Source organism: Erpetoichthys calabaricus, chromosome 3 (genome assembly GCF_900747795.2).
Source record: "Erpetoichthys calabaricus chromosome 3, fErpCal1.3, whole genome shotgun sequence".
In the NCBI taxonomy this organism is placed as follows: Eukaryota; Metazoa; Chordata; class Cladistia; order Polypteriformes; family Polypteridae; genus Erpetoichthys; species Erpetoichthys calabaricus.
In genome coordinates this window covers 158,275,544-158,302,328 of record NC_041396.2, presented here as the reverse complement: position 1 = coordinate 158,302,328, position 26,785 = coordinate 158,275,544, and the positions used below count along the sequence as shown (strand labels likewise).

The 26,785-nt window shown below is 33.1% G+C and overlaps 1 protein-coding gene across 2 annotated transcripts; it reads right to left on the bottom strand.

Moving 5' to 3' along the window:
* Nucleotides 1-1,078: 1,078 nt before the first annotated feature.
* tfap2b (transcription factor AP-2 beta) lies at nucleotides 1,079-21,158 on the bottom strand. Of its 2 annotated transcripts, none has more exons than XM_028797444.2 (7): nucleotides 20,905-21,158; nucleotides 17,434-17,892; nucleotides 14,349-14,409; nucleotides 7,077-7,296; nucleotides 6,627-6,745; nucleotides 5,495-5,636; nucleotides 1,079-3,839 (listed from the first exon to the last, which is right to left on the bottom strand). In XM_028797444.2, the coding sequence occupies exons 1-7, from the start codon at nucleotides 20,983-20,985 to the stop codon at nucleotides 3,539-3,541; spliced, it is 1,383 nt and encodes a 460-aa protein (XP_028653277.1). In that variant the 5' UTR covers nucleotides 20,986-21,158; the 3' UTR covers nucleotides 1,079-3,538. The 2 variants fall into 2 exon arrangements, with proteins under 2 accessions (XP_028653277.1, XP_028653279.1); XM_028797446.2 differs by lacking the exon at nucleotides 20,905-21,158 and adding an exon at nucleotides 18,630-19,157.
* Between the last annotated feature and the right edge of the window lie 5,627 nt (nucleotides 21,159-26,785).

The following is a 26,785-nucleotide window of genomic DNA, read 5'->3' as shown; positions in this document are numbered from 1 at the left end:
TTCTGTGTGCACGCCCTGCGCAAACAGTGAAAACAGGGATTTTTTCAGCCATATTTCATAAAGAACATGTTAGATTGCAAGTAATAACTTAATACAAATAAATGAATGCATGTACATTACGTTTTTACAAAATAGTACTGTTTCGTTATCAAGATAAAAGTATCAGTTCTTCCGATTTAAAGGCAGAAAGGGAAAGCTACTCTGATTTTCATTCTTTCGCCAGTCTATGATTACAAATTTTGTAGATAAGCAGACCATCTAAATGGAAGATGCTTGTTGATGCGTCATCATACCAGAAAAAAAGACACACGATAATTATTATTTTCACTTCCAGTATCGTACCTTTATCGCAGAAACAATAAATTTACAAACAAGTCGAAGAAAAACGCATTTACCTATAGGCTACGATCTTCTTTTTAAATGTGCTTAATAAAGTTCCAGTTTCACATAAATTTTAAAGTTAATGAGTAAAACGAATAGAAAATAATGACTAATTCTGTTTATTCTCTTTATTTTTATTACTCATTACAGTACTGTCATTTACAAATAATCCTATTCTCAGTCAAGCTATTTATAAATTCAATTGTATTTAACTGTAAAATAAACTGTGTTAAGAATTTAAGAAATACCTAGTATTGATGATGATTTTAGGTGTATTGTCTGCGAATAAATTTAAATAGAAAATTTAGGAATAAATGAGTGGAAATTACAAACGAGATATTGTACACTCTTTTATTGAGTAAGCAAATTCAATGATTTATAAATGCAATATTCTATATTTGTATTTCTCTTCAGCACGACATATTCGTTCCCTGAACTAAATTAACGACTCCACTTGGGTTATTATTCTTGTGTTTTACGTGAACATAGATAGATAGATAGATAGATAGATAGATAGATAGATAGATAGATAGATAGATAGATAGATAGATAGATAGACCTTTCGCTTTTACGTGAAACATAGACTGCTTCCAATGTAAATCACAGCTCACAAGTATTCAAAGTATTCGTTTAATTCATAGAAATCCAATTAGGCATGTCTTTCCTGGAATAAGACAACATATTCAAAACACGTGAATAAAATACAACAAAACACAAAGTTTATTTTGATATAAATGAGATCATCACTGGACAAGAACCAATTTCTACCCATCACCAGGACAACTTGTCTATAGAACAGAAAAAAATAATAATAATAATAAAAAAAAAAACAAACTTCTAAAATACTACCTAAAGCCAAGCGTTTTCACCCACTCACAGAGGTATAATCACAGATAAATAATCCAAACTACTTGCTCACCATATTTACAAATTCCCGTTAAATTAGGCATAAATAAATATATACAAACATTAACACAAACATCACCCACCCAGTCCACCCCCCACCCCCTCCCAGAAATTACCCCTAGAGGAGAACCAATGAAAGAAATAGTGATTTTTCAATTGTAATTTTCATTACTTCTAATTGCAGGTAATTGAAATAATCCGCATATGTAAAATGAAAAGAATTACACATATTTTGGCATATTTTCCTTTCATGAGATTGAATTGTTTTAATTAGGAACGATTATAAGGTGAACATTGATATAAGATGCTCTGTAGGTACAGTTCAAGTATTTTCAATTTCTATTTTTAAATATACATTCATTATATAAATTGTGGCCCAGAAAACAATAATTTACTAATTCTTCATAATGTGAATGCATACTTCTTTAGAGTTATATTTTGAAGAACTAGTATAAGCATTAGTATTCTAGTAACAAAATAAATGAAAATATTTTTTTAATTTTGGTATAATAGTAAAGGTGCAAAAAATCTAGAATATATGGTACGAAAGGAAATTACTCAAATCATTTAATTGTCTTTGTCTAAATGTTTTTCCTTTTGTGAAATCTGCTGATTACCTTCCAATTGTCTCCCAAATCTTGATATTTGCATTTGAATACGTAATACACACAATTCTTGAAACTACATGGCGTGCATTATAATGTGTGTATACACACACACACACACATAGATGTATACAGTAGCTATCCTTACAAGAGCATAGTTATATAGAACATAACTTCCTTCCATATACCTTGTTAGGTGAAAACTAAAATCCTGACTAAACGCCTTGTGATTTAGTCATGATTGCGAATGTAATTAACTTAATCTTTTAATTATATCCTTAGCATGCAGAACAGGGGAGCTAGATGTCAGCAGCGTCTTTTTAAAATCATTTCACAATAACTAGATGGGTAATTTCAGGTTTTTCAAGTGAATGGTTACCGTTGACATTGAATCGTACCTTCAATATCATACACCCTCTTTAAATACTTCTTCGGTAGGAACTAAAATGCAGCCCTTTGCTCTCAATACGTTAGTGTGTGTGCTGACGTGCGTTTGTCATCTCACATAAGTAACCACAGTTATTGTTACTTAGTAGCTCACGCGTTTCCGGTTGGCTCCATAGAATTCTTTTCACAAATATGCCAAAATACTTGTAAGTGTTTCATTAAGATCGCTCATTATACAGTTGCAACTTTTTGCATTTCATATGAGTGATCATAAGGTGTAATATTTTGCTTTAAACCAAGATTGTCTTGAAATACATGTCTCATTATAATAGTTCGATTTTATATATGTAAATTTTGTAAACCTGCAGTACATTTCTTTGTCATTTTACCATGTACATGCCCATTTAGTAAAGCTATGTTTTTATTTTCCCTTAAGTGCTGTTTAAAATAAACACCCCAAGAATAAGAGAAAATACCGAGTCTCTTAAAGTCTGCTCAGAACAAATTTACGCCAAGTATATTTTAATTAAACAACTGTCATAGTGTCCTGACAATATCGACAAAAATGATTCCAGGACAAACTTTCAACAGAGCTCTGATGCTGGTATTGAACGTTATCACAAACTCCTCCCCGCATCTCCCATATCCACATTTCCCACCTTATCAAGTAAAAATGAAGGTTGATGACAACAAGCTAAAGCTTGTATTGAAAAAAAGGGCTATGCTCTATCACAGTAACTCTTTTCCAAAGAGTTAACAGGGAAACAATTATAATAGCACATCCTGAAAAGTTGAAATATCCAAACGAATTTGTCTTACAGGCGGAAGGGGAAAGGGGTTGTTTGCTTGATGATACAGTGGGAAAATGATAAGTTTACAAACTGTGAAAGAAAGTTGCTCATCCTTAAAATGTTGACGAACCACAACCCAAAGAGCAGTGAATTTACTGAATCCAAGGTATATAAAAAAAGAATATATAGATATATAGTTTCAAGTCACACCAAGGAGTGTTTCAATAACCAGCTAAAAGTTCAGTACATAAAATTTAAGTTGGTGACCAAATCCTTTTCAACTTTGTTGACGCAATGCCGTTCTCTTTCTCTCTCTCTCTCTCTCTCGCTCTCTGTGTGTGTGTGTATATGATATATATGTATATATACTATATATACACTCACACATACATAAGTAGATCTTCCATTTCCAAATAAAATGCAATATGTTAAAGCTAATATATAAATCTTTTTTTTATAATTATTATTTTATTTCCTGTGTTTTTCGTCTTTATCTCCATTCTTAGAGCCTGGTCCCTCCCCCGATGTGTGCCTGTTTGGGGTGTTGTTGTTCAAGAACATCTTGTCCAGTCCTTTCAAGGCTTCTGTTAGATAGTTTTGGAGAGCTGTAAGGGCAGCGCATATAGCTGGAGAACCAAAACCATGAGTGATGAGGCTAAAATGAGACAAACAACTTTGGATGCCCGGTTCCAGAATAGGAGATGGTCTGCTGTTACCCAAAGGCGTACGGTCTTGAGCCAGAAGATCTGTGAACTCCTTACAAAGTTGCCTGGGGACGACAACAACAATGATAACAGTAACAGCCACGACAACAATAACAACAATAATAATAATAATAATATGCAAATGAGTTTAATAAAATAAGTTTCATTAAAAAATAAATATACTTGTTTAAAAAATTCACACTTCCATCCGTTTTTCTGTTTATCTTTTCAACTTAAGTCATTGTTAAGAATGACTTAATTCGTTTAATCGTTGAGTCATGTGCAGAATGACTTAATTCGTTATTATGGGATGGAGCAAAAACGCATGATGAATAAATTGCATATATATATATATATATATATATATATTCACGGCATTCGTAGTCTGTGTCACAATCTGATTGTATGGGTGGTTATGTGTGTGTGTTATAGAGTTTTGACATAGGCGTTGAAAACGGCATGCTATAACAATCAATGGTACAAAACTGTGTGCTGATGCAAATGTTCAAAATTATATTACATTTATTTATTTGGCCGACGCCTATATCCAAAGAATCTTACAACATTTGAGCTACAGTTGGTTACATTTCTTCTCTGTTTCCAACTGGAGCACAGGCGGGAGAAGTGAATTGCTCAGGGTCAGTGTCAGTGACAGGATATGAACACACAAGCTCAGGGTTTGAAGTCTAAAGCTTTAACCACTGCGCCACACTGCCCTACTTTGTTGACGTCTCTCCCCTTTGGTTTACCTCCAATTGTTCTCCTATATTCCCAAACACTGAAGTCTTGGCCATTGTAAATTGGCTCCCGTAAATGAATGAAGATGGATGTGCGTGTGCTGCCCCCTATTATGGTCTGTCGCCATAACCATGGTGGTTTCCTGCTTTCTGCATAAGATAGCTAGGATAGGCTCATGACCCCGCGACTGAATTGAATTAAATTGATTTGAGAATGGTGTGTTACGTCGTTACATGTAATTTTAGTGTTGTATGTACATATGCGCATTCCTGCTTATAGTCGGCTTTGTGGTCTTTGAAATCTCAAAAGGGGACCAATCCAGATGCCTGTATGGTCGCAGTGTTCTGATATCACCCTTAATACATGGGGTGTGTCCTCTGCCTGAAAATGTTGTCAGCTGCTAATCTCAGCTCTCTAGTGACACTGATAATCAAAATGAAAGAGCCGTTAAAACAGGTAAGCATCACCGATAAAGACGGGAACCTTTCCAAGCGTGTACTATGATCAACACCGATATATCTATATGATAGGTTCTGAAAATAACATTTTATAAACTGAAAAATAAATTCATGTTCCAAATTACTGTATTGTAGTCTAGCATTATTAAGAGAAACGTTCCAGCCGTTTTGCACAATAAATGCTTTGCACGTAATCCATTACCGTCAAAATGAATTAAATAATAAAGTAAATAATAAAAAATCTATTAAGAATAAAGAGCGGTTATTTTCATTGGTTTCATTTGCATGAAGAGATCGTATTATACTATGCGTACATTAATTTAAACGTGATGCTTATTCGTGAAAACACACAATGACATTTTTATGTGTTGCAAATTACTGAATACGTTGAAATTAGCACAGGTCTCAAACTGAAAACTGACCGTTACAGGCTTTAATTTGGATAACGAACACCACAGCCGAAACATAAATAAATAAATAAATAAATAAATAATAGTGAAGAAGAAAAAGAAAAACATACTCACTTTGTAGCCAACAGCATATTTTTCCTTGTGTGAAGCTCGTTTGGATCTGTGTGCTGTCTGTTTAAGTATTCTGATACAGCCTTAGCAGGAAATTCAGTTTCACAAATGTATCCGAAATCCCTAGCCAAATGCACTGCTTCTCCTAAAGTGGAAAAGGGGTGGGGGACGGGGGGCGGTTGAATGAGAGAGAAAATATTAGTGTACACATAAACTTTAAAATCACTGCTTATATAAAAAACACATGTTAGATGTAAATAAATAAATATGTCATTATAAAAGCTTGGGTTTCTTTCCAAAATATATCCTCTGTAGATCTCACTATAAATCAAGTGCTTGTCGAACGTGCAGAACACTAACATTACATTTCCACAACTAAAGCAAAGTTAAGTAGACACGTTGAATGTTAAACTATCAATCTGCGTAAACCTTTATGAAAAAATGCATAGTTTACTTTAAAATAAAATCATGAAAATTATTATTTTAATGATAATTGCCATTTCCATTCAACACGCGGTTTTAGGTTTCCCCCCTCCAGAGGTAGGTGTCATCAGACTCCCACTGATGTACTGTTAAACCATAGAAATAAGACACAGTAGCTATAGAAAGTGAAGCTCTAGGGGGATTCCAGTAGATTATGTGATGGTCCCTCTGGAATAAGGCATTAGAACTATAAAACCTTGAAAGCTCTGCCTCAGGGACTGTGCAAGATTTCGAATGCGCAAAAATAGTTACATTTAATGATACCAATACGATGCTATTATTGTTGTGGTAGCACAGACCATATCACTGTATTAAAACGTAAACCGAGTGACTTTATGGTTTATCTACGAATCATTTGTTTATTAAAATATATTTATCTAGCAAATCCATCGATTGACTAATTATTGTACTATTTTAGTATTAGGCCCGTAATATGCAAATGAAAAGCAGTTAACATATTTTCAAACCATTGCCAAAAACAGGTAAAGTTAAAATATAATGTTTCATATCACCCTCTGTTACAAAATGTAATATTAATAGTGCATGCAGCAAAAACTCCATACGTGTATGACTGGTGCCGAGTATTTTGTTTAGGATATCTACTTATAGAAAACATTGTAGCTGTCAAGGTGCTACAAAGTTATCGTCTTACCTTCTACAAGTGACGTTAGTAAAGTGACATTTGCTGCTTTGCGCCGGCCTGCAGGTAAATTCAGTCCTATCTTCTCTAGTTTCTCTCTTAAGGATCTTCCACCATTTTTGGATTTTGCCCTTTAAATGGAAAATACAAAGTGTTAAAAGTGAATATTGCTCTCTTCTACCAGTAATTTCACTTTAGATACAATACAAGACTAACTGCCACTTCCACTCTATATTTCTGACTAGCGCACATTTTAGTAGGCATAATACACCCACCTAATAATAAAGTAAACTGTAATAGCCGGTCATCGTATCTCTTAGGACACAATAAAAATATATAATAAAATTGTTTCTTTCTGTTTTAGGATTAGTGTTTATTAGATAGATAGATAGATAGATAGATAGATAGATAGATAGATAGATAGATAGATAGATAGATAGATAGATAGATAGATTTCCTTACCTTCTAAGCACTCCTCCCAAAAGAGATGCGTTTAGGCACTCTGGTGGGGACAAACGTCTTTGCACTTCCCCTACGGTTACTTTATATTTAGAAGTGGAACTCAGTAGGGACAAGCGTCCAGGTACAGAGCAGAACACCTCATTTATATTGACAGTTATTCCACCAATTAAACCATCTTTGCTCATCATCAGTGACGTTACGCTCTTTGGAGGAACAGGAACTGAAAAATACAATAATACGTATCGTTATTATTAATAATATTTTTTATTATTATTCACTTTCAGTATCGTTTACTTTTATTATAGAAATAACCTAGATTTAAGTACGTCTAACAAAAATGCATTTATCCATATCATCTATTTCTGAACTTGCTTAGTAAAGTTTCAGTTACTCGTACATTTTAAAGTTAACAAAACAGAAATGAAAAATGTGAACAATAAATCCTGACAATATTAATTTATTATGTTTATTTATAATTTTCGTTAAAACTTGACACATATGTGCTTTGACCAAAGAAAAAGCCGAAATTGATTAATTTTCTCAGGTACATAAAGCTGTTTAGTGCTTTTCATATAAATTGCAAATACTTAATTTTACCGTGATTTGAAATGAAGAGATTGGAAATCTGCACATTGTTTACTACAAAGCTATTTATTTATTTGTATTTATTTCGGGGATCAATAAAATATTATCCATCTGTTCGTATTGCGAGTCCTTGACCAACATTTAGTATGTTTCTATAGTTCCTCGTTCCAAGGCCCAGTTCACTTTATACATGCAGAATATATCACGCAAGTCTCAATTAAGATACTAATTCACATCTACTAGCTACTGAAATTATATTTGCTGACAGTTCATATAGAAAGAATATTTACTTTAAAGTCGGCTTTTTATATACAGTATATAATTTTCACACTCGGACTGGTCGTCAAGTTGTTGTCATCTATGCCTCTACCATTCACATAATAAATGAGCGGAAATAAAGATGCTATAAAACATTATACGTCATTAATGTTGTATACCATCCACTTATTGATCTGTTAAACCCATTTCAGGGTCACGGGAAGCCAGAACCTATCCCGGCCATGTCGAGCGAAAGATATTAATTGGCCTATGCCTGGATGAGGCACAAGTCCATGGCAAGATACAATCATCCATAGATCCACAACAGCCTAATTAAAAGTATCTGATCAACATAACACGAAAGTATTTGCGATGTGAGAAGAGGCCTGTGGTTCCTTTAGAAAGCTCTTCACCCAGACAATGACCGTGTGCGTCTCCTGGATTAGGATCAATCATACACTGAAATTTAACTTCTCTTTAGACGTTGAGGTTTATTTTTCAGGAATATCACTTTAATTCCAGAGTTTGTAAGAAGAATAATTACCAAGTTTTGAGATTCTAACATTAAATGAGCGATACATAACAGAAGAAGTTAAATTATTTAAAGAATGGGTTTAAATTATTATAGATAAATACAAATATGCACCACACTAGATGAAAAAGCAAAATATTTTTCCATGTTATACGAAAACAAACGAAAAATGTGGCAGTGCTATATATTATATTTAAATACAGTATTAAAAAATAAACTAGCATTTAAAGGACGCTGTCTTGTGACTAAATTTTGTCAGTTTTTTTTTCCTCCTATAGAATAGTGATTCGCACCTCCATTTAAAACAGTCTTAAAGATGCCCACACATTTCCGAATACACAGGCGCACAGGTTCACAGCTGGTCAGTGAGCAGGGCCTTTTCTTTTGACAACTCTAAGACATGCAGGTGGTGGGCTGCATTTATTGTTTACGCAATAAATGCAAACGCTCAAACTGATGACTTTATGTATATGTGACACGTAATGAAAGTTTTTTAACCTTATAGCGTAATCTTAACTCAGAGTGATATCTTGCAATTTTGAAAAAGCGTGCATATAACTGTGAGGAATCAACTTCACTTGTATTTCCTCGCTTATTAAACGATGAAACCTAGCCGCTTGTATGTGAGTATCAGGATTAAAAACATGAAGCCACTGATTCCAGCCGGATCACCGTGTGTGTCTGCATATTCAAGACTGCTTGTACACACAATCAGCATTACAATTCGTCCCCTGTAAAAACGTAAAACAAAACTATTACCGTGTAGTATGTCTGCTGTGCAAACACATACTATGTTTGTACTGCGATGATTTTTTTTATTTGACGTAATTTCCTGAAAAATCGATGCAGTTGAACTTGCTGGAATTGAAAACAGCATTCTAAGGCACGAACACAAAGACTGTTTATGATGTCTTTTTACGAGATCTTTCGGCAGTCAGTAATAAATGGATTCCTTTTTAATAACCATTACTGCAAAACAGCACGTTGCTGAATATAACAGCAGTTTCATTCTAAAAATGGAAACAGGAATATATAGGCATATTCTTTAGCTGACATATGATGTACATATGATCTTAGGTTGTACAGCACGGACGATCTTTACAATAGTGTAACTATGTTATAAACATCGACCATGTTGTACCCAGAAACTTTGAGTAAAAATCAAATATACATTCAGGTGGATATTGTATTAATTCCTCTTCTGTTAGACTGAGTCTATAAGATTGAATTAAGTTTAAAATAAATACGTATTTTCGGTGCCTTCGGGCTACTTTGTCCAAACATAGTATATACAGCATGTCAGTACAACATAATTTTACCAGCGTTGTCTGAGAATGATAAGCTTGGCGTCCCTTATAAAGTCTTCATTCCCGGTATCCTTGTCATGTCCGGTTTCTACGAGACATGCTTAGCACGTATTACAATGCTTTGATCTTCTCTGGAATTGTGAGAACTTTTACATTTGCAATTTATTTTACCACATCATGAGTTACTGAGTTTGAAGAGAATACACATTAATTTTGTTACTCGGTATGCAGATTGATACGGTGGAATGTGATACTGGCTAACTTGAAGTATTATTTTCAAAGTTGTTTCCTTTATGTTTACGCAGATTGCATTAAACTGATAATTTTTAGCTAGTATCTTTTATCTGGATTAAATGAAATGCACGAAGAACGAATTAAAGCAACAAATGTATTTTATTTCACTTATTTATTCTTTGTAATACTTTTTTTGTATCTTGTCATAATTAAACCTAGCTCCTCGAAGATAAATCAAACAGGGAATTGCTCGTTCATGTTAATATAAAATTGAAGTTTAAAAGAAGCAAAAGATAAACTTGAGAGCATATGGAACTAATTGAAACGAATTACACGAGTATGTGAAGTGTTTTGCTGTTAAATTAACATTTAAACGGTTTCGTTATAATTGTTTTGATTATAATGGAAAAACATTTATACCTGTATGCAGTGGAAAATCCTAACTACAAAGAAAACATCCGATTTTATGAGAGTCTAACTTTTTAGGCGAGTGTTTAAAGGGAAGGGTTAAAATGTTTTACGTCTTGATGGTTTTTAGACCGCTAATGTAGCACAGCATTCTCATTATTACATTATTGATTGCTCATTGACCAGCCCCTTCAAATCGTATTAACCACCCTCTGCCAATCCATATTAGTAGTGTTTAAAAAAGCCTTCCATTATCATCAGACTAGAGTTCAAGCGCTATGTCTTAATGTTAGCTCTAATGGGGCAACCAAAAGACAGGGGCCATGGTCCCTGACTATTGTATTAATAGCTCAACGGGGGCTAATACAGAAAATTAGCCTTAAACGAGCTCTGGAGATCACCACGTGAAAAAGTCATTCATCACGCCGGCTACTTTAACTCGACTCGTTTGCTCTCTCTTCTGGGACCAACTCATTTCCCCTTAACTAAATTACTTTAGAAATGTCAACCAGTCCATACAAACATTAACAAGGTCTTTGCAGGGCAGTGATTTCTAATTATATTTGTCTCATATGAGAAAGGTTTGGAAACACGAATCTCTAAACAGCTTTTTAACTGCCCTACTTTATTTTTATATATATATATATATATATATATATATATATATATATATATATATATATATATATATATGGGGGTATCCAAAGTCCATAAACATAACACATGTTTAAGCACACACTAACATAGTATAGTATTTTTAAAATCACTATTGCTTGCTTAAGATTCGATCTTCATAGCAGATTCCAGAAAAAAATCTCATTTACGTAGACGCAGTCCATTAGTCTCTCTTACTCCTAAAGACTATACACACAGACCTGATAGACTGGCTACTGTAAATCGCCCTTAAGGTATTTAGTTACCCCATTCAAGGAACATTCCCTCCTTGAGGTATGTGTGTTAAATCCTGTCTCCCTGAGATCTTTTAGCAGAGAGTGATGTTACGGTGATTATTCACAACACGAAATAAAACACGATCTTGGTCATCAGCAAATATGTCCTTGTAAATATGATCTTTGAGCAAAAGACAACAGGAGGTGTTTTGACCGCCTATGCGACAAAAGAGATTAAACTGGCAGTGGAATAGCCTGAATTACAGGGTACTTGGAAAATTCAGCATTAAACGACTTTCCGTAAGGCTGAGTGTTCGCTCAAAATTTCTAATTTGAAACTTTTTAAAGTTTTACCTAAACGGTTGGTGGAAAAGGTAGCCATTTCATTACGATTAGTTTGTAGACGTACACAAGTTTGTTAAATTGCACTTGCAAATGGAAAAGTACTTATGAGAAGAAAGTAATTTATTATAAGTTCAGCTGATTTCATTTTAATACATGCATGAATTGAAAAGATTTTCTCAATTTTTTAGAGAATGGTTGTTATGAAAACTATCCAAACGTACGTAAATAATTATCTACTTATAGTATCAAAATAGTTGACAAGGAAGGCTGATTGTTACATTTCTGAAGTTTTAAAAAAATCACAAATTATACATAGAAGCAATCAGTAATATTGGAGAATAACATGCTTGTAATTGTAAATGGAATTGCAAGCTTATGGAAATGAGTAAATATATAAACATATGCTGTCGGTTATATTTGCCTGCATTATCCTGGTGGGGAGGGAGTAAGGGTGAAGGTAAGCGCGTCCTGAATGTGCAAAAACCTATAAGGCGGAGTGATATATTAATAAAGATAAAGTGTATTGCATAAAACCTACACAAAATATTGAGCCACAGAAGTAATGCAAGACGTGAAAAAATCTCAGTAGACGCTTGGTAGACTTTTGCAGCTCAATTAATTAACAATAGAAGTGTACAGAAACCAAGAGTCAACATCTGACGTAATTTGGTCTGTACAGAGTAAAAACACTTTTACTTATGTGCCTTAATTCTATTATAAAAATATTTAACAGATCCATTCCGTTTGAATTAGCGAACATCAAATTCTGAATACAGCTTTTGATCTATCTATCTATCTATCTATCTATCTATCTATCTATCTATCTATCTATCTATCTATCTATCTATCTATCTATCTATCTATGTTCACGTAAAACACACGAATAATTACCCAAGTGGATCTATCTATCTGCTGATCTCATGGCCTGGGGTCAGATCCTGCCTCCGGTCGTTGTCTGTGTGGACTCTGCAGGTTCTCCGACTTCTACCCACATCCCAACATCCAAAGCTAGCGTGTTAAGTTAATCGCGGCTTCTACATTGGACTCATTTGATTACGGGTGCTTGAGTGGGTTCTGCCCAGGGTTAGTCCGATTGTAACAGGATTAGTTAAGCGTTTATCGTTATATATATATATATATATATATATATATATATATATATATATATATATATATATATATATATATATACATATGTGTGTGTGTGTGTGTGTGTGTGTGTTTTATTTGAAGATGTAATCTTTTTTTCGTTTTTTAATTTTAAATGCGTTACACTTTCGAAAGAACTAAAATCAAGGAATACCTAAATAGCAATTTGCAAAAAATTTGTTTATTTGAGAACTAAATAAGACTACGTAGGTCCCAGTTACTTTTTGTGTGAACTTTGAACGTTCTCCCAGTGCTCATGTGGTTTTCCGTTTTTTCCTCGCACTTCTCAGAGAAAAGCGTATTAAAGTTAATAGACGACTGTGACTGGCCAATATGAGTGAGCTTGGTTTGTACTTGAGTGTGTTATGCGATGAACAGGCGCCCAGTTTAGGATTTTCCGCAGTGTCGTTCGCTGTGCTGCTCCGATAGGCACTGGCTCCCCGCGACTCTTAAATTGGATGAAACCAGTTTAGTAAAAAGAAATTTGGATATTATTAACTATTTCTTTTAATATCATATTGTATTTTAACATTATCAAAACGTGTGTAAAACGCAATACCTATTTGCCCTTTAATCATTGCTGTTTACCTCTTTCATTGGAAGATGGGTACATTGGGCCAAATGCTAAGCAGGCTGAAATATTTAAAATCACACCCTGACTTCTGAAGTAAGGCGTGCGTCGATCGGATGATTATTAAACGATACAAACATAGTTTGTTGTAACACTTTTATTATCATTTTTAACTGTTTATTAGAATAATTAATAAAAAAAGAATGTGAGCTGTTTAGAGTAATAAGGTGCACATTTACTACGTATCTTTCCGTTACTTTGAACGTTTCGTTCCCATTCTCTGTATGGCATTATTTCTTTCCAAATAATGCGTTATATAAATATGCGTTAGCCTTAAGGCACTAAAAAACGAATGCTGCATAAATAATAGATATCTAGTGTTATTTTCACGTTTTTGAATAAATATAAAAAAGTATTTGAAAAGACACCAGGAGACAATTGGCAAGACGGATGCTGTATGACTATAGAAATATTATCTTTCCAACTTTCAAAGACTACAAGAACGATTAATATTACAGAATAAATAACAGGATAAACAATTGATATCATCTATCTTTTTGTACATCTGATACAAGACAAACCTTTCATAAGGCGTTATAGTTACGATGCAATTTTACTCTGTAAATAAAGTTTTTCCTTAAAAAGAATTGTTTGTATGCAGCCCTTACTAAGTTTCCAAGAGTTCAACATCATTTTATGATAATTTTAGAATATGAACATTTTAAGCGCTTTGGCTTGTGCGACAGTAATGTTGCTGTTTTTTTTTTTTTTTTTGTTGTTTGTTTGTTTTTTTTTTGGTTTTTTTTTTGTCATTCATTTCTTGGTCAGTGGGAGTTTATGCGTGTAAAGGTTTGCTTTTATAAATAACAATATAAAAAGCACTTTATACACAAATATAAACATTAATGTCCTGCTTATCATTTGTGCCTTTTATGTTTATCTCTTTTATGTTTATCTCTTATGTTTATCTAAAAAACTGTATCAATACTATACCTTTTTTAATCACAGACTGGTCCAAAAGACTCATGCCACTGTTACTGGCGTCCTCAACTGTCTGGGAATATCAAAACAGCAAAGATCAGTAACATAGGTATTTAAATTGACTGGATATTATACAGGTCTGTATATAAATCATGTCATTTTGAAGTGCAGATTGTGTTATTTCCATTTATATTAAACCAGCTGAGAGCTTCATAATTTAAAAAATCGGCAGGAAAATCAAATTCCATGAAATAATATAGTCTTTCAATAAAAAAGGTGCTACAACCTTTGTTATGCATGAACATTTTTATCTGTCTATACATATAAATTTACTCCGGATGGCCCAATTACGTTAATGAATTTTAGGTAAAGTATTCTTAGATGTACACAGAAAATCATTTGCTTCAACGTCATCTAAAGGGTATCTGGCGATCGTCATTTAGAAAATGGATGGATGGATGCTTTTTAATGAATATGCTTAGGCAACTAGTTTATTACATAGTCTCTATCTATCTATCTATCTATCTATCTATCTATCTATCTATCTATCTATCTATCAGCATAATAAATCGCCCTTAAGGTGATGTTTCAAAACAATTATACACTTACTATCAGAATGCACTGTGATATATATATATATTTTATATCAAAATATGGCAACAACGTGTGTGTGTTTACACAAATTTCGGGCCTTACTCCTTTTTATTAATTAACATATTTACCTTTTGGTACTTGGATTGTACATGCGTTGCTATTTATTATTTTACATTTGTTTGTTTGTGTTTTTCAGTACGTAAGGCTTTTCGGCAGCTTACTAAAATGACGGCTACTACTACTAATAATAATAATAATCATCATCATCATTATCATCATCAAAGTAAGAAATGTTTCAGTTGGTGGCAAACTTTTTAGTCGATATTTTAGGCGATCAACTATCGGATTAATTTCCTTTACAATTTACACCGCGTTATATTCTGTAACATTTTTCACACGATTATTTACATTGTTTACATTGATTGTTGTTATAATTGAAATAATTTATGATATATGACATGAAAAATATACGTATGCATATTAGGTGTTCTCCTTGGCATATAAACTATTTAAGAATTCTCACTTCTCCAGTAAAGTGATTTTTAAAGTAGTTATTGTAGTTAACGAGAACACTCTTGTCTTATTTTCTATCTAATTATGACCGCCCGCTGTTTCTGTACAGGATATTCTCACAGCATGCTGGCATTTAATAGTCGCAAAGAGCATAGTAAAAATTTAATTAGCACTAAATGCGGAAATAAGGCAAAAAACTCTTAGAGTTTTAATTGTACATGCCTTAGTTAAAAATGACAAGGTCGTTAAAACATAACGTAAAAAACATTGTTTATGTGTACTTAAACACCAGTTTAAAAACATCCAGATTAATCAATAGTTAAGACTAAGAACAAGAAGAATATATCGTGAAAAGAGAAGGTGTAGAGGTTAAAAATTTATTTTATAAATATACCTGATAATCAACAATACCTATTGCTCTGTTTATGATACTATTGTAATAATAAAAACGAGTACACAAAAAAATAATAAATTAAAAATAATAATAATAAAAAAGAGAATATGGGTAAAATGTCGCAGATTATATGTGACGATGTCCGGAATATAATAGGCAATATCGATGAAGTAACTAAACGTATACTGAATAGTTAATGCGGATAGAAAAATTCTGTTTACGGTTGCACTGAATATAATATACCGGCAGGCGCAGGCCCTTTTGAAGAATATACAAGTCGCCACTGAAAAAAGCGCCACTTATAATTTCCACAAAATCAACGAATAGTTATGTGACCGGATTATTATTATTATTATTATTATATTGAAAAATTGAATTAAAATAAATATATGTTAACTACATTTAGTAAATTATCAGAGCATATCTTTTAAAAATGTTTTCATTAGAAATAAAGTACTGCATTAATACTTGTGCATATTTTACGTAACTTAAATGCACTTCTATGCCAAAATACACTATAAGTATGACCTTACAGTTTATGATCTTAAACTAACAAAATATTCAGAAAAAAATAGGTTTAAAACAGCATCCATCCTCCATTTTTTCTTTTATCCATCTGCACTTGGTTATAAGCCATTGCAATAGTGTCAGGTTTCATTAATAATGAAAATAATGAAACTGTATGCAGTTCAATAACTTCCAGGTAAACAGTAGAAATACAATCAAATGTTCTTCTTATCTAATTTGGAATCAATGTAAATGTCCGAGACGACATACCTGTTTACACTGTGTTCTCTCTTTCTCTCACTATATATATATATATATATATATATATATATATATATATATATATATATATATATATATATATATATATATATATATATATATATATGGGTGCATGTGTATATATAGCTTTAAACATAATAAGTATTATGCTATTATTGTAATACAATATTACAAAATACAAAAACAAGTGATTTATAGGGTTGGGAGATGGTATTTTGGGGAATAGACCAAACTCTAAAAGTGTTCCGTTTAGTAACAAGCTGTCGATTTGAAGGTGTACAAATTCTAAAGCAGTAACATTGAATTTAAAATAATTATGCCGTTACTTTTATTGCTGCCACAGTTTCATTGTAGAAAACAATTGATGCTCAAAATATGTGTGTAAGTTAATGTTTGCAACTGAGTGGGTATATAAAAGGTTAAAACTATTCCAATCCTCATCTTGCTTATGATGTATTATTGGCATTTTAGTTTGTTTTATATTACTGGATGAAAGGTACAACAAAACTGGCATGTGATTCATCCGGTAAAAACAATACAGTATATGGATTTTTTCAGTGGTAAGTAAACTGCTACATTTAACCAAAATATAGACTCTGATTTGAAATAAACTTATGATATTCAAGGAAACAAAATGGCCCTTAAACAACGTTGGGGGCTGGGGGGACTTACAGTTCAAAATATTTATTTTAAAAATAATTGATGTTTGGACTTTTAATTTTCGTTGACCGAACAGAAATTAGTGTGCTAAAAGCTCAATTATGTATTCATGTACATACAAACATTAAGGCAACCTGTACGACTCACTTGAATTTCTTCCATTCCAGCGTGCGCAATACTATGTAAGGACAAGCTGTCTCCCATCCCAGAGTCGAGGCCATGGTGTGCCGAATGAAGCAGAACATCTGGTCGCCTGACAGAAGGATAGTCCCGCCTGGGGTCCAGTCCAGAGAGCTGAGGCAATGAAGCCCGAGGCTGGGGCAACAAGGAGCCAGCTTCCGATCCGACCTCTTGTCGCTGTCTCTGCCCCCAGGGGTGTTGCTGCGGTTGGTGAAGAGAGTTCAGGGAGTAAGGGTCGTTGACGTGGGAGTAAGGATCCTGGCTTTGATGGTACGGAAGAGGCTGATAAGGAGGAGGGAAGTACGGAGGCTGAAAGTCCGAAGAAGGTGTATGGGAGAGTGGTGGAGCGCTGGAATAAGGTCCTTGAGATACAGATCCCAACTGAGACAGTCTGGAACTATGGCTTGGAACTCCATCATGCCGGTCCTTCATAAAATACAAACAGAGCAAATGAATAATACTGAAACGCACTTAAATATGCGGATAACTTCTAAAAGAACGGTCTGCTCAAATGAAAGTCAGCGTAATGTGGACCGATACAGTGATGCTTTCAAGTTTAAAATTGATATAACTGTAATTTTGTAAAAATTTAAAATAAACACAAGTGTGACTATTACTGAACTTACTTCTACACTGTTATTATTAATAAATTGTGCTAACCCAAATAAAACAAATCTGTTTTTATATAAGTGTTTAAAACATCCATTAAATGTCAAAATATTTCTATTAATTTATTCAATAAGTTTTGTTATTATGTCTTCGGCTATATCAATAATAACATAGAAATGGTGTACAAACAAAAATTAAATCATATAAAATGTGTACCAGTTTCAACTGTGCGTTTAAAACATTAATGCATGCGTACATGTAAAAGAGTTAAAAACAGTGAATTAACTTGTGTAAGAAAATAAAATAAAGAAAAATCATTTTTGACCATCATTCTGCGTAATATTCCCAATAATGAAAAAATACATTCTAAATTGCCCACAGCGATAAATGCAAAAAAGTATGATTTTCTTATTTTAACCCGCTAAGGTGTCCTTCGCTCGTCGATTTGATAACAATACGGAGATTCGATTGCAACACTGAATCATTGTACTGTAATACCAACCCAAAGGCGTTTGAATAGAACATGTAAATCTGTAAAATACAGATCTACTCACCATAGCCGAGTATGTGTGGACTAACATCTGGAAGAAATTCTTTCGCAGCAACAAAACACAGTAAAATTATAAATAAATCAAAAGAGACTTGAAGGTTGCAAAACAAGGCTTGAGGTATTTCCAGGACTATCCATCAGTAATTGACCCAAAACGAAAGAAGATTTTTTCCCCCTTGGTTCCTTTTACAATCCTCTTCAACCCAAGGCGAGACTCAAACTGTTCGTATGCCCCTTCCCTCTGCCTTCCTACACCACCTCAGAATAATTGTTATTCATGACTATTAATATTACAGGAATACTTAAAGGGAGAATGGAGGGCAAATGGAGCGTGAAGCAGCAGTCAGCTCTAGAGCTCCCCTACTATTGTAAATGACGTTCATTCAGCTGAGAATTACTAGGATGTAATCAGACAAGGGGGCTGGCAAAAGCAGACTTTCGGAGAAAGTTTAGCAAGTAAGAGTCAACAGCATATCCGACGCAACCAGTGCTGCTGAGCAAAGGTCTATGAACGTCTTTTTACATTTACCTTGTCGAACATTTACAATTAATGACACTTATTTACTGTACGTTTGCATTTTTGAAGCTGCTTCCCCCGATATCTGACTAATTACTCAACTATTCATTTTGAGATAACTTAAAACGGAAAAAACAACATAGAAAAGAATATATAACTATCACTTGTTCCACGATTAATTTTATACGATTAAAAATTATTTTGGCGTATTTATCATTTGCTGATTTCCGTGTTGCTGGCTGAATGTAAATATAGGCCCCTCCTTTGCAAGCACACGCTTGGAGGAAAAAAGTGTTATATTGTTAAACATTTACAAGGCTTCCACTATGATTAAGGTTTTGGTCGGAAGCCATGCCTTGGGCAGTTTTAAATGCACTGGACTGATCTGCATTTCCGTTAAGGATCAGTCAATGGTATGTTCATAAACACAAATATTTCTGCCCCTGATTATAAACACACATACACAGATTGAAATAAGGGATTTCCATCAAGATAAATGGAAAGTCAAAATTAAAAAAAAAAAACACAAAGCAATTAAATATGCAATTTTCCCTAAACTGAACATATGAAGATTATTTTACTTGCTGTCCATCGCCTATCTATCTATCTATCTATCTATCTATCTATCTATCTATCTATCTATCTATCTATCTATCTATCTATCTATCTATCACACAAATACATAATAGAATAGGTTAATTTAAATAGTTCGGGGAGCTAATATACCATGTTGAAGTTTAAGACATTTCAGTATGTACTGGATTTTGCCAGCTTGCAGTTGATAATTAGCTTGACGAGAGTTCTGAGAGCTGAGACATTTGTGGTTATCTGGAGGGCGGCTACCCGCCGGGCTGATCTAAAGAGCCTATAAAGACACGCATTGACTCCTATTCAGAAGCTGTTTACACTCCCACATAAGCCCGTTTCTGAAGCCTTTGTGTATTGTTTCCTATTCATATAATCAACAAAATACATCCAATGGTATAATTTAAGACTTTCGGGCGCGTGTCTTTGTTTTCGCAGCTAAGTATTTAATCTTATTCTCTGTAGTGGCCTTGGAAATGTTAACATGTTTGTAGACAATAACTACATAAACTGAGGAAATACTTGTGATATTTATAATTTAATATATTGATGAACACTCAAAGGTGTCGGTTTGATTGGTTCGTAATGAGTATTTTATTTGTATCAATTTACTTTCATAGATACTGTATATCGCTTTACCTGTCCATGCTCACAAAAAAATAGTTTTTATTATTATTACACTAATGAATAGGAACAGTTTTATGTGTGTATGTGTTTATGTGGGTGTGTAATTTGTATTAATTTGGACCAGTAATGCAGATACTTATTGGGACAAAAAGAAAAACTGTTAAGTACAGTTTGTCGCTCTTTCAACATGCACTAAAGGCTTCATAAATTGGTGCATTTAAAGAATATTGTATATTTTTGTATAGCAAACCAAAATACAATATTCAGGTACATTTACAAAATTAACATGTAGCAAACGTTTATGTGTCACTTTAAGATATTGTAGTTAAAAACGGAAAGCTTTGTTTCTAAATTCTGGATAAAGTTATTTTCTCAATTGAAAATTATAACTTTGGCGTTTACTAAGAAACAAATATCTCTATAATAATAGAAATTTGGACAAAGTAACATTATTACACGTTTATTATTGTCTATTTCGTAGTTAATTATTATATTAAAAGAGTTGTACAGTTCACCTCCTTTAAATGCAAAAATGAAAAAAACATCATACCTCATAGATATCTTCATATTTAACATTTTCTACTAGTTTCCAGAGCATGTTTGCAGACTGATCTCGGTGAAATGAGTGCATTCATGTGAAGAGCAGATGCCTGGATTCACAGTACCCCCCTCTTCTTCTCTCTCTCTCACTCTCTCACCCTCTCCCGGTCCCTCTCTCCTTCCCTCTTCCTCTTTCCCTCCCTCTCTCTCTCTCTGTCTCTCTCTCTCTCTCCTTCTATTCCTCTCTCTCTCTCTCGCGCGCGCTCTCTCTCTCTCGCTCTCTCTCTCTCGTTGTCCTTTACTCCACTCTGGTTTGCACTCCCTCACTTCCTGTCTAATTCCCTCTCAATCATGCCTCAGTTATAAAAAAGGGTGTAAGTTGCAAATCTTTGTTTGCTATGTAACCATAGGCAGAACAAAATAATGCAGAGTGGGTGGATACTTGTATTAAGACCAACATGCGATTAATAATTATGGGAACGTGGATGGCCTCGTAACAGCAGTTTCAGGAATAACATCACAATATCTACATTATGCAGTCTTTCTTTCTTTCTTTCTTTCTTTCTTTCTTTCTTTCTTTCTTTCTTTCTTTCTTTCTTTCTTTCTTTCTTTCTTTCCTTCCAATGAATTTTAACGTGAAATATTTTTTGACTAAAAATCAAAAAATGTCTTTCAAATGTTTGAGTTTAAAGATGCGTCTTGTACACGCATATTAATTCGAAGAGTAAAATCATTTTGCGTGGACATATGTAAACTGCTTTCTTTTCTACATGCAAACCAAAATGAAGCTTGATTTTTTCAACCAACTAAAAATTAATATATAACGTTAACTGTGCATATGGTATGAATATACGTGAATTATGTAAACACAAAAGATGTACCATTAATTAGACAGATAGATAGATAGATAGATAGATAGATAGATAGATAGATAGATAGATAGATAGATAGATAGATAGATAGATAGATAATTTGACGTTAGTCCACGAACAATATACATTACATAAGATTTGCAATCTTGCTTAGATATATTACTGAACAGTGTGATGATTTTTACCTATTAATATTGTACAAAATATTCTCAACAATAATATGATAAAATATAATATAATGACAGTAATATTTCCTGCCACCCTGAATATGGGTGAATGGACACGTTTCAATAATTTTATTTTATTTTTTTTTAATTAAGCGGGAGCTTAGAATGAACGGATGTGTGAATGTGCATACCAGTGTTAATATTGGAACTTCTTCCATTTTTAAAAGCAATGGTCACATATATCCTGTTGTTTCCAGCACGACTATGCAACAAGCAAAGTATACTTCTGAATTTACTTTATATTTAATTTGGAATATATAAAAGAATGTTCATTCATTTTAACAATTCGATGTGCATTAGAGATTTTTTTTTTGAATACAGAAAAACAGTATCGTTCAATCGTGCTGTGAAGGATATATACATTTGAAATACATTTATATACAAAGTATGTTTTGTTTTAGGGTGACTTATAGGTTAACCTCCTTTACTCTGTCTATATTCCAGCAACAACACAACAAAGTAAATTACTTAAAAACCAAACATTTCCTTGGAATATATGAAAGGAGTACCATATGGATTATTTTCAAAGGCAAAATATATTTCAGTGATCCACATTTTTAGGTTCAAGTAGGTTAGGCTTTCATTATGCAGAAAACAAAACAATCGATTTTAAAATGAAATGTCTTTTTAATTTGTTCTATGAGATAGTGCAGGTTATATAGTGCATAAATAGAGGAACATAAGTAAACCTACTCACAGGTAGGCTAATTATAAGGTAAACATGAGAGAAAGTAAATAATAATAGTTTTAAACGCACCACTTTCAGGAACCACATTTAAATTATATTTTGAAATAACACTCTGCCTAGTAATGACTGCTAATGGGTTTCAGTGTTAAATTCTCAGTATTTAGGAGTGGGCATGTGAGCGCAATTAAATATGATCGACGCGCCCTCTACTGGAATTTGCAGATCATGTTTTGCATCACCATCGGAAACCTTTCCTACATTATTACAGTGACATGGTAAAATTTCAAATTTACAAAATTTTTTAAGCAACATAAACTTGCACTTAGCTGCCTCATATAGGTACTTCTGCCCTATGCACACACATAATTTCCGAGTTGTCTTCTTTTACTACTTACGCTTTTAATTAAAAAATGTCACGATCGCCAGCCTTCAAATTATTTTCTCTCGTGTTCTAAATGTTATCAATTGCGCGTCTTTGTCACAGTTTCTATGTTTATTTTAACATCTTTTGCATTACTATTCTAAACCATATTGAATTTTAACAGTGTCAGAACTTCATTCATTGAGCAGGATCTCACGTAATTATAGCCAACTACTAATCTGTTTCGTTCAACCTAGAACAAAGACAATTTATTTCAGAGTAACATTTGATATAAAACGGGAGCGTGCGACTTAAGGCAAAATATCATTGAATCGTGCGAAGAAGATTTACATGTTTAGATCTGAAGGTCGCATTACTTTTAGGTACAATGTATAATCGATATTTATTTAAATGTGAATTATTATACATTTTAGTTTACGGGAAGTGCATGAAATAATGCGTTTTTACGTATGAGTGATAACACTAGTGGTCAATGTGTAGAAATCCAAAAGTAAGTTAAAAATGATTTGCTTAACTGAACGCCACAGCCTTTAACAGCCACCACCTGCATATTAACACGTTTATTTTAAGGATCTTAAGTAGAAAATGTCACGCGATTCATTTCTTTCAGTAAACTCCTTCACTTTCGGTCCTCCCACTCCTGTCCTTTTTTACAAGTTAACTACTTTATTCAACTCTCGAAATGCACAGTCAGGAGCTCCACCCAGCGGCGGGCAGCATGTACTATTATAGTTTGACATTCTGCTAATGGATGACCTTAGGAAAAAAAGTCATACAAATTATTCGTTCACCTAAGAAATATTATATTACCCTTTAAGTGAAATTTAACTCTGGCATTTTTATTAGAAAAAAAAATTACAGCAATCATCATTTTATGAACATGTGTAAAACGGTTAATCTTTATTGATATGACATGTTTTTTATACATGCCTTACCCTTTTCAATCACTAATTCATGCTTATATTAATATATGTTTATTACAAATTTAATTTCAATGAATTAAAAAATTATTTTATTTTGTAGATCTTTTCATGAGATTACCAGATGACCTACAATTTCCTACTTCTATTTTAGATTTAGAATTACTTAATTTAACTTTTCCTACTAATGCTCACCTTGCTGTGCTTTTTGCAAGTTGTTAATCTTCTTTTTTACATTTAAGTCTGGTGCTTTGCATGCTGTACGTAGGTATGCATGTGGACTCTACTCTTAACTATTTTTTCATGGGTGTTCATGTGATTGCTGTTCTGTAAAAAAGTACATTGATTAATTAAACTGTTTTGAAATCTATGTAATTTCACATGCTGACAAAAGGTATTGTTCTCAATGCTCTGGGTGTTTCTGTTGTTTTCTTTTTGAACATAAAATAATACTCTTCAACCAGTTACCTGGAATTCTCAACTGTCTGAGGGTGAATCCTTAGGATTTTATGTGTTTCAAGAAAAGTCTACAGTAATGTTTGGAATAAATTTGTATGAATTGCATAATAGATAGAACTCTTGCTGTGTGGGGAACTTATTAAGATTTTCTCCTTTTGATATTTTCTAAGAAATTTGGTTAGTCAGTGTCTTTATGCGATGATTTTAGTCAGAATTTAAATGGGCTGAATTGATCGATTAAGGAAATGCAGAATACCTGATTTTTATAAAGCAATACTATAAAGATGCTAGCTCTCAGTATAAAATTTAGTTAATGTATTCATCTTGTAAAATGAAAATATGTAGAATATAACATCACATTGTCAAACCAGCTTGATCCAAGTGGTCAGAGTCTATCCTGTCATCATTACGCTGAAGGTAGCAAACAGCTCTGGACAGGACACCAGTCCATGACATGGCCCACTAATACACAGGTTCAGGGGTCAATTTACTTCACCTGCACAAGTCTGGTGACATAGCAATAAAATCAGATTACCTCACAGAAAACTTAGTATAATTATTTATTTATGGGTGCTTCCTTGCATGTTCAGAGCATTGAACAGTAGCTCAGTCCTTTGTTTTTTCCTGCCTTACCCGCAGGGCTACTGGGTAAATATCCTCTGTATCTGCATTCCTTGTTTTGGATAAATGGGACAGTAAAAGGACTGGAAGATGAAGGATATGATTAGATTATATAACTAGTATGCAAATGATATACAGGCAAGTCTTATATTGATCCTGGGAAAGTAGTTATTCTGGGAATTAAGAATTATCCTAACTTTTTGAAATTGCACACAAAACTGTAATGACCAGCAACAGAGTAATGCACTGTTTTATATTAAAAGAACTAATCAATTAAAGTTTTTTAAAACTAAGTGACACTGTTAAGTAGATGACATCTAAATCATTTACTGGAATGACACTCTGGTGCAGAACGTAGTATTGCCTCCATAGCACCTGCATTTTATTTTCTCGTGGTATATCTTTAATTTTACATGTTCTGAAGAGTTTTTTCCTCCAATGATCCAAACACATATGGTAAGTTTTATTGGCAAGTTAAAAACTGGTATGGGGCCTGAATGAATATATTCAAACAAAACATATTTTAACTCTTATCATCTTACCCATTAATCCATCTATCCAATTTCTTTGCCTGCTTTTCCTAATCATGGCAGCATCAGTAACAAGGCAGTAACCAGTCTTGGAAATTAAAACGATTTCATTGTATGACATGATCATGGACAAACAAAGCCACATTCATTGTTACAGAGTCAATTTAGATAGATAGATAGATAGATAGATAGATAGATAGATAGATAGATAGATAGATAGATAGATAGATAGATAGATAGATAGATAGATAGATAGATAGATAGATATTCGCCAAATGATCCAATGGTGTGACTTTAGATTGCAACATGAAACTGGATTTCTTGGAATAATCTCCCCTCTTCATTTTCACAAAGTATTGGGGGTCCATCTATACATATTCTTTTTGTAAATGTCAAGAAGACAGAATTTTTTGCGGTATTATCTTCCATTTTAATCTAATGTTACCAAGGTTATAATGAATGACTCCGTTTTTTCTCTGTTATATAACTGTATGATATATTTTCTTATCATTTTTATTAATGAACTTTAAAAACTCACCTATTGTGTCTCTCCTAAAGTTGGATACAATCTGAATAAATAAAGCCCTCTTAAATGGAGTTTATTGTGTTTACTGTGAAAGGGCTATATCAAATGTTAATGATTTAATTTCCGACTATCTTTCTGAAACTAGCAATTCTATATTAAATATAAAATTAACAAAATCAATTTAGTTAATGACAATAGTTAAGAGCATTAATCTTTAATCAATTGTAGCTATAATAATTCACTTCTTCACTTTTTCACTTGGATAATGTCTTCTTTGTATTCTGATTTATTATTATGTCAGACTAAAGATTAATGTATTGATGCTTAAAGAAACTAAGTATTAATTTTGTTTTAAAAGACTTTTTTTACAGACTTTTTAAATTCAATTTAGTGTAAAATAATTTTTACATCAACTCAGTTTTTTCAGTTTTTATGGAAATGCACTCAGTTTAATGACTTAATATTTCATGAAATCCAGGCATAGAAAAAACAAGCAATCGAAAATTAAAAAAAAGTCAAGGAATCATTATGTGAATGAAATTTTATTCAGATTTTTCATTTATCAAAGTAGCCATCATTTTACAGATACATCAGCCAAACTGTGCTAACCCTTTTGATACAGAATGGCAGTCACTCTGTGTAAGTCGCCAACTCTGCCTCTAGGAA

Coding starts and splice junctions, on each gene's coding strand:
- tfap2b (XM_028797444.2), bottom strand. CDS start 20,985: ATGCACTCATTTCACCGAGATCAGTCTGCAAACATGCTCTGGAAACTA. Junction 14,410..17,433: donor CTGGAATGGAAGAAATTCAA/GTGAGTCGTACA, acceptor TGATATTCCCAG/ACAGTTGAGGACGCCAGTAA. Junction 3,840..5,494: donor AATATGCTGTTGGCTACAAA/GTGAGTATGTTT, acceptor TGTCGTCCCCAG/GCAACTTTGTAAGGAGTTCA.